The sequence below is a fragment of the Melospiza melodia genome, chromosome 24, assembly GCF_035770615.1.
Source record: "Melospiza melodia melodia isolate bMelMel2 chromosome 24, bMelMel2.pri, whole genome shotgun sequence".
NCBI lineage: Eukaryota > Metazoa > Chordata > Aves > Passeriformes > Passerellidae > Melospiza > Melospiza melodia.
The window spans coordinates 6,968,762-6,982,476 of record NC_086217.1 but is presented as its reverse complement, the minus strand read 5'-3'; the positions used below and the strand labels follow the sequence as shown (position 1 = coordinate 6,982,476).

Genomic DNA, 13,715 nt, shown 5'->3' with positions numbered 1-13,715 from the left:
GGGTGAATTTCCTGCCAGAAGCTTTGCTGGAGCCCATCCTCACTCCCAGGTGCTCCCAGCCCTCCTGGAGATGGAGGCAGAATTTATTTCACTGTCAGAGTTTTGGGGTTATCGCCACTCCTGTAAGCAGCAGCAAGGCAAGGAGCAATCCTTTGTAATTAGGGACAACTGGGAGTTTTGATAAAAATTTTGTGCAAATGCACACTTCAGCCATCCCTTATCAAGGGCAAAAGTTATTAGGGAAAATTTATATTCTGGGTTGTTTTTTTTTTTCAGACCACGAATCTTTTAAAACCCCATTTGTTTCCTGCTTGGGTGCCCTGCAGACAGCCTGGTTACCCACTAAGAATTCAGCTGTTTTCTTGTCACAGACACTTCTGCACAAAGCCATGAATTGTGCTTAGAAAAATGATAGATTTTTCCTCAGTGGAGTCTCTCTCCCCCTTCAATAAAACCACAATATTTGAAATTTCTGGTAGCAAGTCAAATTAAGTGTTTCAAATAAGCATTTAATTTAAATTTAATTAGGCCTTAATTAACACATAAAATCAGCCCTTTTCGAGGTTAAACAAGGATGCAGGAGATTCATCATAGTGAAATGCAATTACTGGGGATGAAGTGACATGTTTGTGGAAGTTGCATTTTAATTCAAAGCTTATCCCACAATAATCCTGCAGGGTCCCTGCTCTGGGCTCCTGACACATCCCCATCAGCCCCTCAAACACTCAGATTTGGCAAGTGTGGCCCCTCTCACCCTGATGGCCAAGGGGGAAAGAGTACCCAACCCCAAAATCACCATTTAGTCTCATTTTTTCAAGGCAGATCTGGAAGGGGAAGGTGGGGAACGAGGGCAGGGATGGAGCTGATGGAGGAGCAGAGGTCCAAGAGGGCATGGACCAGCACACCAGAGGTCCAGGCTCCACAGGAAATGGGATTTGGTCACAATAAACCAAAGAAAATCCCCAAAATATGCTCAGCTTTGGGTACAGAGAGAATCTGGCTCCTGTTAACCCCCATGCACATGAAAATCTGTAAGCTACAGGTCCACAATGATTGTTTGAACCACATCCCTGTGCTTCCCTTCAAGAGTGCAGCTCTGCACCTTAAAAAACCTCTGTCCCAACAGGCATCATGACTAAAAATTCCTAGCTTTCAGGTTGGCTCTCTGCGAAGTAAATAAAAAACTAGAATCCCAAACTGCTTTGGATTCACATTTTACAAATCTAAAGAGGCACCTGCTGGGGATGAAAAAAAAGCAGCCAACTGACAAACTCCACAAAAAGGGACAAATTAACTAAAAAATGAGCAGTGGGGAAGGATGCCAGGCAGCATAAATCACACTTCCCTGTGATGAAGATGTGCTGGGCTCTGCAGAGGAAGGAAGGGAAGGGCTCAGCCTGGAGCTCAGAGCAGCAGGGACACCCTGTACCTGCCCCACACCTGCACACGCTCACCTGGGCAGGTGGGGAACACGCAGCTGAGCCCCCTCCCAAGCCAGGGCACTCCCCACTCCAGGAGGAAAAGGAAAAAGGGAGGTTGCACCCATCACACTGCCCATGGCTGTGAGAATTGCCAAAATAGGAGGTTTTACCCACTGTTTTTTTCTTGAAGGGCTTCCCTGGGGCAAGAAATTCCTCAGGGGTCTGAGCCCCCCAGGCCAGCAAACTCTGTGCCCCTGGGCAGGGGGTGGCACTTGATGTGGGACATGTTGGGCTGTGGCAGGAGAGGAACACAGCCCCAGGAACAGGCCTGGCTTCCATCCTGCACGTGGCCATTAGCACCATCCTCACTGCTAATTGGGATGCAGCTCCCATCATTGCACACCGAGGACAGTTTGGATCCTCTCCAAAAAACCCATCTTATTCTTCAATTCCAGCATGTTAAAAACACTTCAAGTCAAATACAAGCCATGGAAACTGCAGCAGATTGAAGCCTGGGCTTTGGCACCACTCTGAACCAGAGTGGTGGGGTTAAGAATGCAAATCCTCAGGTTGGAAAACATCATCTCCACAAAAGCAGGGCTCTGCTGAGCAGAGAGATTCACTGTGGGATTGTGAGTGTGCCCACAAAAACATGGGCAACTCACCCAGGGGTCTTTCCTTCAGATCCCAGTGCACATCCAGCTCCAAACCACAATGGGTGCCCCAGGAACATCACAGAAACACAGAATCACAGAATGTTACAGAATCACACAGAATGTCACAGAATTAACCCAGCTACAAAAGACCTTTGAGATCATCGCGTCCAATCTGCGACCTAACACCACCCTGTCAACTAAACCATGTCACTGAGTGCCACATCCAGGCTTTGTTAAACACCTCCAGGGACACTGACTCCACCACCTCCCTGAGCAGCCCATTCCCATCCCCAACCACCCTTTGTGCACAGAAATTCCCCCTGATATCCAACCCTAACCCCCCCCCCAGCACAGTTTCAGAGCTTACCTTGCAGCATGGCAGAGGTGGTGTAGTAGTTAAAGGGCACCTTCTTGACCAGGAAGGCGTCGGTGTCCAGCGAGCAGAGCGTGTCCCCCAGCAGCACAGACTTGCCCGTGCCAGCCGTGCCCACCAGCAGCACGGGGCGCCGGCGCTGCAGCAGCCTGGCCACCAGGAACTGCACCCGCACCGTCTCAGCCGTGGGCACCAGGCAGGCCTGCGGGCACAGCACAGCACCACCTCAGTGGCCCTGCCCTGCCACTTTCAGGTTTTAGCCTTTTAGGGAAGGAATGATGTTTGTGGATCCATCAAATCAATATCCAACGCTGCCAGCCATTAAAATTTATCTTTTCAGGGGTGACCCTGTGTCACGGACATATTTTATGGAAAATCCTTTCGTTAGGATGTTTTCTCCTGAGAAGCTGAAAGGCCTCAGGAATGAAATTTAAACAGTGATTATCTACTGCTGTGGAATGCAACAGGTGCATCTGTCATTGGTCTCATGTGTTTTTTTTTAATTAATGGCCAATCACAGTTCAGCTGTCTCAGACTCTCTGGTCAGTCACAAGATTTTATTATCATTCCATTTGTTTCCTTGCTAGTCTTCTGATGAATCCTTTCTTCTATTCTTTTAATATAGTTTTAATATATCATTTTCTTTTAATATAATATATATCATAAAATAATAAATCAGCCTTCTAAAACATGAAGTCAGATGCTCATATCTTCCCTCATCCTGGGACCCCTGCAAACACCACCACGCCCCTGGGAACAGCACTTGGATCTCCCCACAAAATCACACCTTGCTAAATCAGTGATGATTTTTGCAAGTCATCTGCTCACTGTGGAACTTCTGAAAAAACACAGGAGTGCAACTGGCAAGCACAATTCACTACCTGAGGAACTCTTTTCTTGGCACAAACATAAACCCATCTCTGTTACAGCCACAAGAATGACAACAAGTCCTGGTGTCTCAGAGGCTTTGTCCTGCTCTGTGTCACCACCCTGGGCACAGCAGCTCCCTGCCCCTGCTGTACATCACTCATGTTTGGAAGATGGATGGAGGTTGTGCTGTTACTGCCAAAGCACAGCAAGAAAAGATGGGTGATTTAGTTGTATCCAATAAAGAATTCCATCAGTGCCTGGCCTTTCACCAGACTTCATTGAAACACCCACGTTCAGTCACTGAAACACAGGAACTCCTCCAGCCCAGCAGCCTGCTGGGGTCACCTACCTGCAGTGGCACCTCTGGATCAAATTCAAACTGGGGGATGAGTTTAGACCAAGGCTCGAACTTCTTTGCTTCTGGATCAACGTAAAAGTCAAAGACTGTGCCGTGAGAAGGGAACTTGATTGTCTTGAATTCTGCCACCCACCACTTGCTGAACTCCACTCTGTAATCCACGAGCTGCCAGATAAAGAGAGGAGAAATTAGACAAATCCAGAGAAATTCATTAAAGATGGAGAATATTATTTATCCGAGTCCACCAGAGTGGGATTAGTCCTTAAAAATATATTCCACAGCATAACAATCTTATCCTTTTTCTTATTACTAAGTCTAATTTTTCATTTTCTTCATTTTTTCTCATCACTCCTATTTATACCCCTAAATAATTCATCCTGTGTGTTGATCACTCCTAGTATGTCTGAGATTAGACAGATGGATCAATTTGAAAAAGAGAAATACGTGCCTATGACTAAACAGACACTTGATTGATTTTTGGTGCCTACTTCTTCCAACAGACAAGGACACCACATCCATCTCCATCCGTGGCCATGGACAGTCAGAGCATGCATACCAAATCTCTTCCTCATAAATCACACCACCCTGCAAACACTTCGTTGTTGTTTTCTGGACTCTTTCCAAGCAGGAGCAGCAGACCCCAGTTCAGCAAAGAATGGGAGAGTGGTTGCTGGCACAGAACCCAGCAAGCTCCTGCTTTCCTGCTTTTCCCCCTTCTATCCCTCCATGCATGGAAATCTTCAAGCATCTGAACTTTTCTTTTGGAGCTGGGGTGACAGTTTTTCCTTTAGACACTGAGTCAGGATTTGCAAAATGTGCTTAGTCCCTTCTCTGCCTCAGGTCTCCTCTGTGAAACTGGGCCAGCCACTGTGTGAACCCTTCCCACGCAGAGCACAGGGACTGCAGCCTTCAGCCCTGGGGAGAAACAAGGGGGGAAGGAGGGGGAAAGTGCTGCTACAAAGATGTCTGGGAGAGAGCACACGCATCACTGAGCCAGTTTGAGCAGCACACTTTGTTCCTGGGGCATCTCTATTAGGTCTCTCCTCCCCATAGCCACCACAGAGGTTTTTGGGAGCAGGTGGGACCAGGGACTGCTCAGGCTCCCACAGGAAACCTGGCTTTGAACTGAGTGTCCTCTGAAAAGCTCCCCGAGCCACCACACATCAAAAGACCAGAGGATTTGAAAACCACATCATTAGCATCCAAGGTTTTGCAGTCTCGTGCTGCCCAGAGAGGCAGAATGACTGTAATCTCCTTCCTCCTGCTGTCACAACTCCTCAGCCTGGCAGCAGAAAAAGGATGTGCAGCACTGCTAAAAGCTTTCTCACAGTGCTGCCTCGCCCTGCTCCTAGTGCTGGGAGGGGCTAAGCCCTTAAGTGGAGCAGTCCCAGCCCCAGCTCTATTGCCAGAATGGTGTTGAGCTCAAACTGCTTCTTTAACAAAAACCCCGTGTGGATTTCTGCTAATTTGAGGGCCTGGAAATGGCAAATCTATTATCTGCTTTTATAGAGGGGCCCCGCTCCCCACCAACAAACACCGAGCAGTGGGAAGCCTTCCAGCCTGTTTCTCCTGACATTTCAGCAGCAAAAGGTCACCAGGAAGGGCACCTTCAGCAGGGAGCAATAAACAGCTTTTATATTGGATCATTTTTCATCAGGCTCCCCCTCGCTCGGACGCCGTTTGCTCACGCTCTCCTGCCTGACATTTACAGAGCAGCAACGCCCAGAATCCTCCCAGAGGGATGCTGAGCCTGCTCCCAGCTCCTCCTGCCACACACCCGGCTGTGCCAAGCCCTGCCATGCCAGGGCTGGCTGCTGTGGCATGGGAATGCCATGTCCAAGTGCCACCAACCATGCTCGAGCTACAGTGAGGGGCTGGAGGGAGCTGCTGGGCAAGGGCCATTTTCTGAATTAAACCATGCCCCCCAGGCTTGGCTTAAAAGTCACTGAAAGAAGCAGGGCTGAGGTTTTCCCAGCTGGCATCCAGGGAATGGAGGGTTAAATCTTCCATAAGGACCATGAAAGCTGGTCTGGCTCTCCACAGCCTCGAGGTGATGGCACCAAGGGAGCACCACGCTGAACTTGGCCATTCTCTAGTGCTACCACCTGGATAATGAGGCCTTTCATGAAAGGGATTGTTTAGTTCAGGTTTCCAGGTCAAATACCAGCACTGACACAGCTTTAGGTCTGGGAAAATAGAAAAAAAATAGGGAAAAAAAGGCAATAAAAGGTCTCTTGAAAGTTGCTGATCTTCACATCTCTTCTCACCTGGTCCTGGAACATGGAGCCACCAAAGGCCCAGACAGCAGCAAAGACAAAGTAAAGTTCATAAAGCTCCTTGGGACAGTCAGGAGGGGTGTTGTCCTCTGTCAGGAGGCATTCCAGCAGGTAACACAGCATCTGAACCATGCTCTGCTCAGGAATGGGAATAATCTTCTTAAATCTGAGGGATGGAAATGGAAAACATAATTGGGAAATATAACTGGGTGAAGGACCAGGGCTGCTCCCAGCCCAGGAAAGCAAGGCAGGAATGCTTTGGCAGAATATCAGCATTTTCCTTGTCAGCAGGAAGAAGAGAACACCCATCCTCTGCCTGGCCCTGCTGGCACTGGCACACACACACATAATAACAGTAATCAGAAGTTTCAGGCATTTAAAAACTTTGATCCTCTTGAAAGAAGTAAAATGGAGGAGTTGCTGAAGGCGATGATTTCCTGGGAGCACCAGGAGTTCAAAAGCGGTCAAATAGAGGAGTAATAAAATAAAAACTTTCATCTTGCCATTTTACATTCGTTTAAGCTACACTTACAGAATTCCAAACTAATATTGTAGCAGCACTGAAGTCCTCCATAAAGTAATTAGAGCTATTTGAAAGGTTGGTTCTACAATTTCTGAATTAAGCAAGCTACCAAAATACTCAGCTCGGGGCTGGTGCAGCTAATCCTGGGGATTTCATGGGCTGACAATTGCTCAGCACAGAGAGCTGGAGATGCTTGATGGGCTTTGCTGAAAAAGCTTTAAAGTTTAGGCTCCCAGAGAGCAGTTCCCCAGCAAGATTCCCAGCTCCCAGTCCCAAAGAGCAAGACTCGCACTCAAGCAGCTCCTCCTGACACCTCCTTGTTGGGGCTGATGGTGCCCAGGTTCAGTTGTTCACTGACTTTTGTTCTTTTTATTTTTTTTAATTAAATTGCAGGTATGGGTATTATAATATTATATTATAATATTATATTATGTTTTGATATATTATATAAAATCTAATATAATGATAATAATTATATTGTATATAACAATCTAATTATAATAAACATAATTATAATAAATATAAAAATTATAATGAATATAACACAATTTATATTATATTATATTATATTACATTACATTACATTACATTTTATATAAATAATACAATACATCAGCCTTCTGAAAACAAGGAGTCAATTCTCATCTCTCACCTCATCCTGGGGACCCTCACAAACACCACAACAATTAATAACCACAAACCCCTGCCCTCTGGAGGGGACAAAGGCGGCCTGCAGGGGTACCTGGCTCTCAGGGTGTCCAGGCACACGGGCAGGTATTTGTCAAACAGAATGGTCAGGTTGGCCCTCTCCGACTGCACCTCCCGCCGGTCAATCCAGCTGCTCACGGGGGCATTCCAGCCCAGGTCTGAGGGGTTGATGTACAGGATCCCTTGAGGTGCAGGAGAAGAGATAAAGGGTAAGGACATAGCAGGGGCTCTCCCTTTTTTCACCAGGAACTTTCAGCTACTCTCTGAAACAACTGAAACCCTGTCAAATACATTTGGTCCCTCATTAACTGAAACAACTGAAACCCCGTCAAATGCACCTGGTCTCTCACTACCTGCTCCCTCCTCCTGCCCCACTGCAGAGGGGACACATTCACAGTGAAGAGATGCAACTCAGAAAACCAGGACACCTCTCATGACCCTGCCCCAAATTCAGAACATGCTGTTGCCTGAGCCCTGTTATTGCTCTGGGCACCAGCCACCAGGGGACACCTTCATTCCCCGTTCCCATCCTCTGCTCCAAAAGCTCTTTGGGATAGAGGCTGCTCTCTTCTCATCAGGCACACATAGAGCTGTGCAGGAGAGTTCTCTCAGCAGTGCTGCAGCCATGACCCCACAGCAGCAGTGGGAATACTCTGAGTAAACCCCCAAGACGATGGCAGATTGGGATCCTCAGTGGATCTGTGAGCTTCAGGAACACTCCCTGCACACGACAGGCAGCTGTGCTTCCAACCTGGCAGCTTTCAGAGAATCACAGAATCACCAGGTTGGGAGAGACCTTCAAGATCATTGAGTCCAATCCAGCCCCAACATCTCAACACCCAGTGCCACATCCAGGCTTTGTTAAACACACCCAGGGATGGGGACTCCACCACCTCCCTGGGCAGCCATTCCAGAACTTTATCACCCTTTCTGTAAAACACTTTTTCCTGATATCCAACCTATATTTCCCTTAAGACTGGCCAACAAAGGGCTGCAAAGAGCCCCAGGTGCAGCCCAGCAGGACCCACCTGCCCGGGACACGGTGGCCGGGGTGGCCGTGTGCAGGTGGCTGATCTCAAACAGCAGCCTCATCGTGGGGTTCAGAGGGATCCTCTCGTTGCTGGCCAGGGTCAGCACCTGCAGACAGACAGACAGACAGACAGATAGCTGAGGCTCTGCCAGGAACAGGAATGAAGAGTGTTTAGCACTTGCAACTGCTGGGCTTGGCTGCCCAGCCCAGCTCCTTGAGGCACAGCAGCAAAGGGCTGCAGCCCCAGCAGGACAAGGGGGGATTCTGCCCCTCTGCCACATCCAGGCCAGACCCCACCTGCAGAGCTGCCCCAGCCCTGGGCTCAGCACAGCGAGGAGCTGGAGCTGCTGGAGAGAGCCCACAGGAGGCACCAGGACCAGCAGAGGGATGGAGCAGGATGCCAGGACATGGTTTCTGACAGGCACAGAATGCTCCTTCTCTTCCACAAATCCAAAGACTTCCTCAGAGTGGGGAAAAGACAGAATTATGTACCTAACCTACTTCTAAAGGGCCTGAAGTTATGATCAGGACATTTGCAATTACTCACATGCACGCCTCTCCAGAAAAGGGAAATTCCAATGAAAATAAGTTTTATTTCCCTCATGCACCATTGCCTTTATGCAATATTGTTTGGTGTGTCTGAGGAAACACAGCTGCGTTATTCCAAGAGATGTTATTACAATCTGCATTTCTCCCAGGCTGAATCACACCTGTCAAGGAATACCTACTTCTTTACCTGACATCCATTACCTTATTATCATCCATCACAGTGTTCAGAGATTCAATCCACATTGGATCAATATCTCCATCTAGTACCATCCACTTGGGACCATCATGTGAGATGTTGGCCAGCTCTCTCATGATTGATGAAAACAGTCCTGGGAGGGTGACATGAATATGTTGATGAACATTGAAGTTGTCACCTGCTCTAACAGATTTTTCCAACAGCTTCCTAAAAATTATGCTTTCCCCTTATACATTCATAACTCTTTCCATTTGGACATAAATAATACTGTATAATGAGATCTGCTTTGAAGAAAAAAAATATTATCAGAGTTATCACTGAGAATGACTGTTGGCCCATATGAGCTTCATTCCCACTGAAAACCATAAGACATAGGAAAAATTAAGAGCAGGTACTCAGAGAAAACAAGCCCCACAAACTACATGATGCAGAGAAAACCATCTGAATATGCCTTGGAAATTCTTATATTTGGGTCTATTTTTTCCTGTGGTTTGAAGTATATGAGGAAAATCAAGATGCTTTAAACACTGGGTCATGGCTTTAGTGAGACTGAGGGGAGAACAAGCCCAGACTGACATTGAGTGACAGAACAAAATGTCAGTAAAATCAAGGAGACAGAGAATATACAGAGTCTCAAGGGGAGTAAATAATGAATGCTAAGAAGACTGAGAAGCTGGGAACAGAGCAGAAGTACTGCAGGGCAAATGAGAGCTCCACAAAACCATCACTCTCCTCCATACGAGGAAATACCTAGGGAAAGGCTGGTCTGCATGAAGGAACATCAGGCAAGCATTAAAAGCAGCCTCTCTCCTGAGAATTGTGACAGGCATGCTTTTTGTTTCTCCAGGACCAGCCATTCCCTCGGGATGCAGGTCAGGAGCCGCCGGTGGCACTGCACGACCCAAGCAAAGCTTGTGCAGAACAGCTCAGCCACACAGCTACAGAGGGGGTCAGAGATAAATAACACCTCCCTGGCTCTGCCTAGGCTCCATTCCTCATGCTGGGCACAGTTTGGAAACCTCTCCAGCACTGCCAGTGCCAGCAGCAGCTCCTGCCTGGGAGCATCACAGCCACGGCGGCAGCAGGAGGGAAGTGCCCCTCTCCCAACCTTGGGCATCCACACCACAGAGGGATTTGAAAGGAGAGTTTGGATCTAAAAATAGCACTTTTAGGATTCCCTTGTGGGGCCTTTTTCCACCTAACATGTGCAAACTTCCCAGCTGCTGGCAGAAATGAGTGACAGGATGAACTCGGGAAGAGGAGAAGGAGGAGCTGATCCATAAGGGGACACATAATCTCCTGTCAGGCTGTGCTGAAAATGGCCTGGCTGCTCTTTGGCACCAAGAAACAACATTTCCAGGAATGGTTAATGCAGAAAATATCTCCCTTGGGCCATCAGAGAGGAGCCCTGTAAGTTCTCTTGAAGCATTAGAGGATTTAGAACACTGGACAGCCACCTGCCAATGTCCCTCCTGCTGTCCAGTGCCACCCACAGCCCCTGATCCACAATCCCCAATGTGCAGCTCTCTCTGCAGAGGGTTGGCTACATCCCACACTTCCCTCTGTCACTTTGATTTAGGGTGGCCAATCACAATTAAAAAGAAATTAACCCTGGCACTGGAGCGGAGCAGGGGGCAGGAGGGGTGGTGGCAGGGGGAAGGGGAGGTGGTGGCAGCTCCTTCTCCTGGAGACCTCTGGCCGAGGATGATTTATGGAGCTGTCCTCCCTCACCTCCCCCTCAGCTCCCAGGGAATCAAAGCTGCCTTTCTGGATTAGTCACAAGCCAACGTTTGCACTTTGCATCTCTGTAATCTTTCAGCAGGTCTAAATGCTCATCTCATCCTTCTCAGGAGCAATCAGGATCAACAGCCTGGCAAACACCGTGTGCTGGAGATCAGGCAGGGATATTCAGAGAAAAAACACCTCAAAAATGCTGCTGGGAGTGTCCAGCCATAGAAACCTGGAAATGACAATTTTTGGGGGGCCTCAGTGCACAGCACTGGGCAGGAGGGAATTCTCTCCCATCAGCAGCCCAGCCCCAAAAAACAACCTGCTTTAATTAGGAATTGGGAAGCATTGGTGTTAATGAACATAATGATTATCCTTATGGCAAAAAGCTAAATTCCCAAAAAGCTGTGACACCCTACATGTCCTTCCAACAGCAAACACTCACACAGCTGGGAGCAGCACCTGGGCTGTGAGACCTGCACACAGAGGCCCATCATCCACTCAGGAGCTTCATTAAAAATATCCTTTTTATCTCCAAATTCAGCCGCAAAAGGACATTTACCATCTCTCCACTCCCTGGTTGCTGGGTTAATGACACCGAAGAGCTCATCATTGGTGACTGCTTTGGGGTTGAGGTCTGTCCACACGGGCCGGCGCTTCATCCTCTGGTAGGTTTTGTGCAGGGACCTCAGCACCTGGGACTTGCCCGTGCCTGCAGCCCCCACCACGAACACGGAGTGCCGGACACTGAGCAGCTCCTCCAGCTGCACCACCTGGGGAAAAACCCCAGAGATCAGACACGCCAAAGTGAAGTTCAAATGGGCAAAATCTAAAGGGACAGTGTCCCTGTCCATGGCTTAGGGTTGGAATAAGATGTCCTTTATGGTTCCTTCCAACCCAAATCATTCTGTGAAATTAGCTCCCACTGGGTCACAAATTTCTATACAAGAGCCCCAGACACACAAAGGGATTTTGAGAAAACCCAGTTGAGCTGATGACAGTGCAGGTAAAGCAGTGTCACCATGATATTTTATGAAAAATCCCTTGTCAGGATTTTTTCTCCTGGGAAGCTGGGAAGCTTCAGCTTCTCCATGTTTTGCTGCTTTGGAATGTGATTTGGAGAATTGTTTACCCAGCATGTGAATTGTTTTTACTTAATGATGAATCCCAGTCCAGCTGTATCGGACTCTCTAGTCAGTCATAAGTTTTTATTATTCATTATTGTCTAGCCTTCTGATGGATCCTTTCTCTTTCTTTAGAATAGAATAGAATAGAATAGAATAGAATAGAATAGAATAGAATAGAATAGAATAGAATAGAATAGAATAGAATAGAATAGAATAGGTATAATATATTATAAAATATATATAATATAAAATTTATTATAATATAATAGAATATCTAATATGAAAACATCTAATATATACCATATATATACTACATTATATGTAATATATAATATATATTATATAATATATATTATATAATATATATATTATAACATATATATTATAACATATATTATATGATATATAATATAATATGATTACTATAATATCATAAAATAATAAATCAGCCTTCTGAGAACAAGGAGTCAAATCCTCATCTCTCACCTCCTCCTGGGGACCCTCACACCACCCCAACAGAGCAGAAAACCCTTGCCCTCACTTTGAGCACAAAGTTGTCCTCAGGCTGCAGCCGCAGGTCCAGCACAGCCTCCTTCACCACGGCTTCGAAATCCAGGTCGCGCTTCCGAGGCACATCCAGGGCAGGGAACAGGTCCCCAATCAGCCCCATGAACACTGGGACATCGTCTGTCACGATTTTGGGGATGTTGAAGTCACGGAGGGAGCGCATCAGGACCTGCTCCTCGGGCCGCTCGGGGTCTGCGCGCTTCAGGGAGCCTGCCACCACCAGCACTGACTTGATGGCCCTCAGACCCCAGTCATAGTGGTCCTTTGTGAGGGGGAGAAAGAAAGAAATAAAAACAGGGGTGAGTTTATGCCCAGGCAGGGGTAAAAACCAACAGTCCCAGCTGCCAGAGCAGTCAGCAATGGAAATGCAACCAAATTCGTTATTTGTGTCGTGGTCAGAGACTTCCACCAGCCTGAGTCTCTAATTCACAAGGTGAGCTTTCCACCAGGGAGAGCACTAAGGAGCCAAATAATTCAGCTGTTCATGCCATCACATGGGCTCAGAGCTGGCACTAAGTCAGCAGTAGGACTTGCACGCTGGAGACCTAAGGAATTTTTCCCCCTAAACCCTAAAACCTGGCCTTTGTGCAAGTTAAGCAAGGCCTGCCAGAGCCCTGGCCCTGCAGGAGCTACTGAGGTGAAAGGCTTGTTAGTCCATTTTGAGACAGTCAAATTTCTCCATCACCAGGTTACCAGGGACATTTGGTCCTGGGGACAGTCCGCCAAGCAGGGGCAGGGAGGACACTGCTGGAAAGGAATCCTCAAGGAATCCAACAAGTAAATCCTTCTATCTATGCTCCATTGAGACCCTGCAGAGCACAGCCCAACAGCTTGACTGCTTTGTGTGGGTGGCCAAAGCTCCCACAGGGCCTCCAGCTTCACAGCACAAAGTTTCTGTGACAAGGCAGAAACCCACCTAGCTCATGTTAGCACAGGCAAGATCAGGTTTTCCATCTGGAATCCTGATTCAACTCACCCCAGCTTTGATCTATGCAGACAATGCCAAGTTAAAATCTGATTAACCAGGGTTTTGCAGTGGAGGTGACCTTACATGGTCAACACTTGACATGACAGAGAAGAATTGAGTTGGACTAAGAGAGGAACAGTCATCATGAACCCCTTGCAGGAAGGAGAATCAATAGGAACTAAGAGAAAAAGCAAAGGGTCACTGAATACTGCCCCAATCATGGTGGCATTTGAGGCTTTTGAAAAATCTCTCCAATTCAAAAACTAGTGATGTTAATGCAGTTGGTGAAATGCTTCTGTCCCTGAAGATCCTCCAGGAGAGCAGTTTGCAAATGTCATTGTAGAGTGTCACATCCCTGATTTTGGG

The 13,715-nt window shown here is 47.4% G+C and overlaps 1 protein-coding gene across 1 annotated transcript in view; it reads right to left on the bottom strand.

Moving 5' to 3' along the window:
* The window catches only part of DNAH9 (dynein axonemal heavy chain 9), a 150,576-nt gene that overhangs the window by 93,823 nt on the left and 43,038 nt on the right, over window positions 1-13,715 (bottom strand). Inside the window, exons 32-39 of the mRNA XM_063176093.1 lie at window positions 12,357-12,644; window positions 11,251-11,461; window positions 8,966-9,093; window positions 8,214-8,322; window positions 7,220-7,367; window positions 5,946-6,120; window positions 3,670-3,843; window positions 2,445-2,652 (exon numbers count right to left, since the gene is read on the bottom strand). Coding sequence (XP_063032163.1) covers window positions 2,445-2,652; window positions 3,670-3,843; window positions 5,946-6,120; window positions 7,220-7,367; window positions 8,214-8,322; window positions 8,966-9,093; window positions 11,251-11,461; window positions 12,357-12,644 — 1,441 coding nt within the window. The remainder of the gene's footprint in view (window positions 1-2,444; window positions 2,653-3,669; window positions 3,844-5,945; window positions 6,121-7,219; window positions 7,368-8,213; window positions 8,323-8,965; window positions 9,094-11,250; window positions 11,462-12,356; window positions 12,645-13,715) is intronic.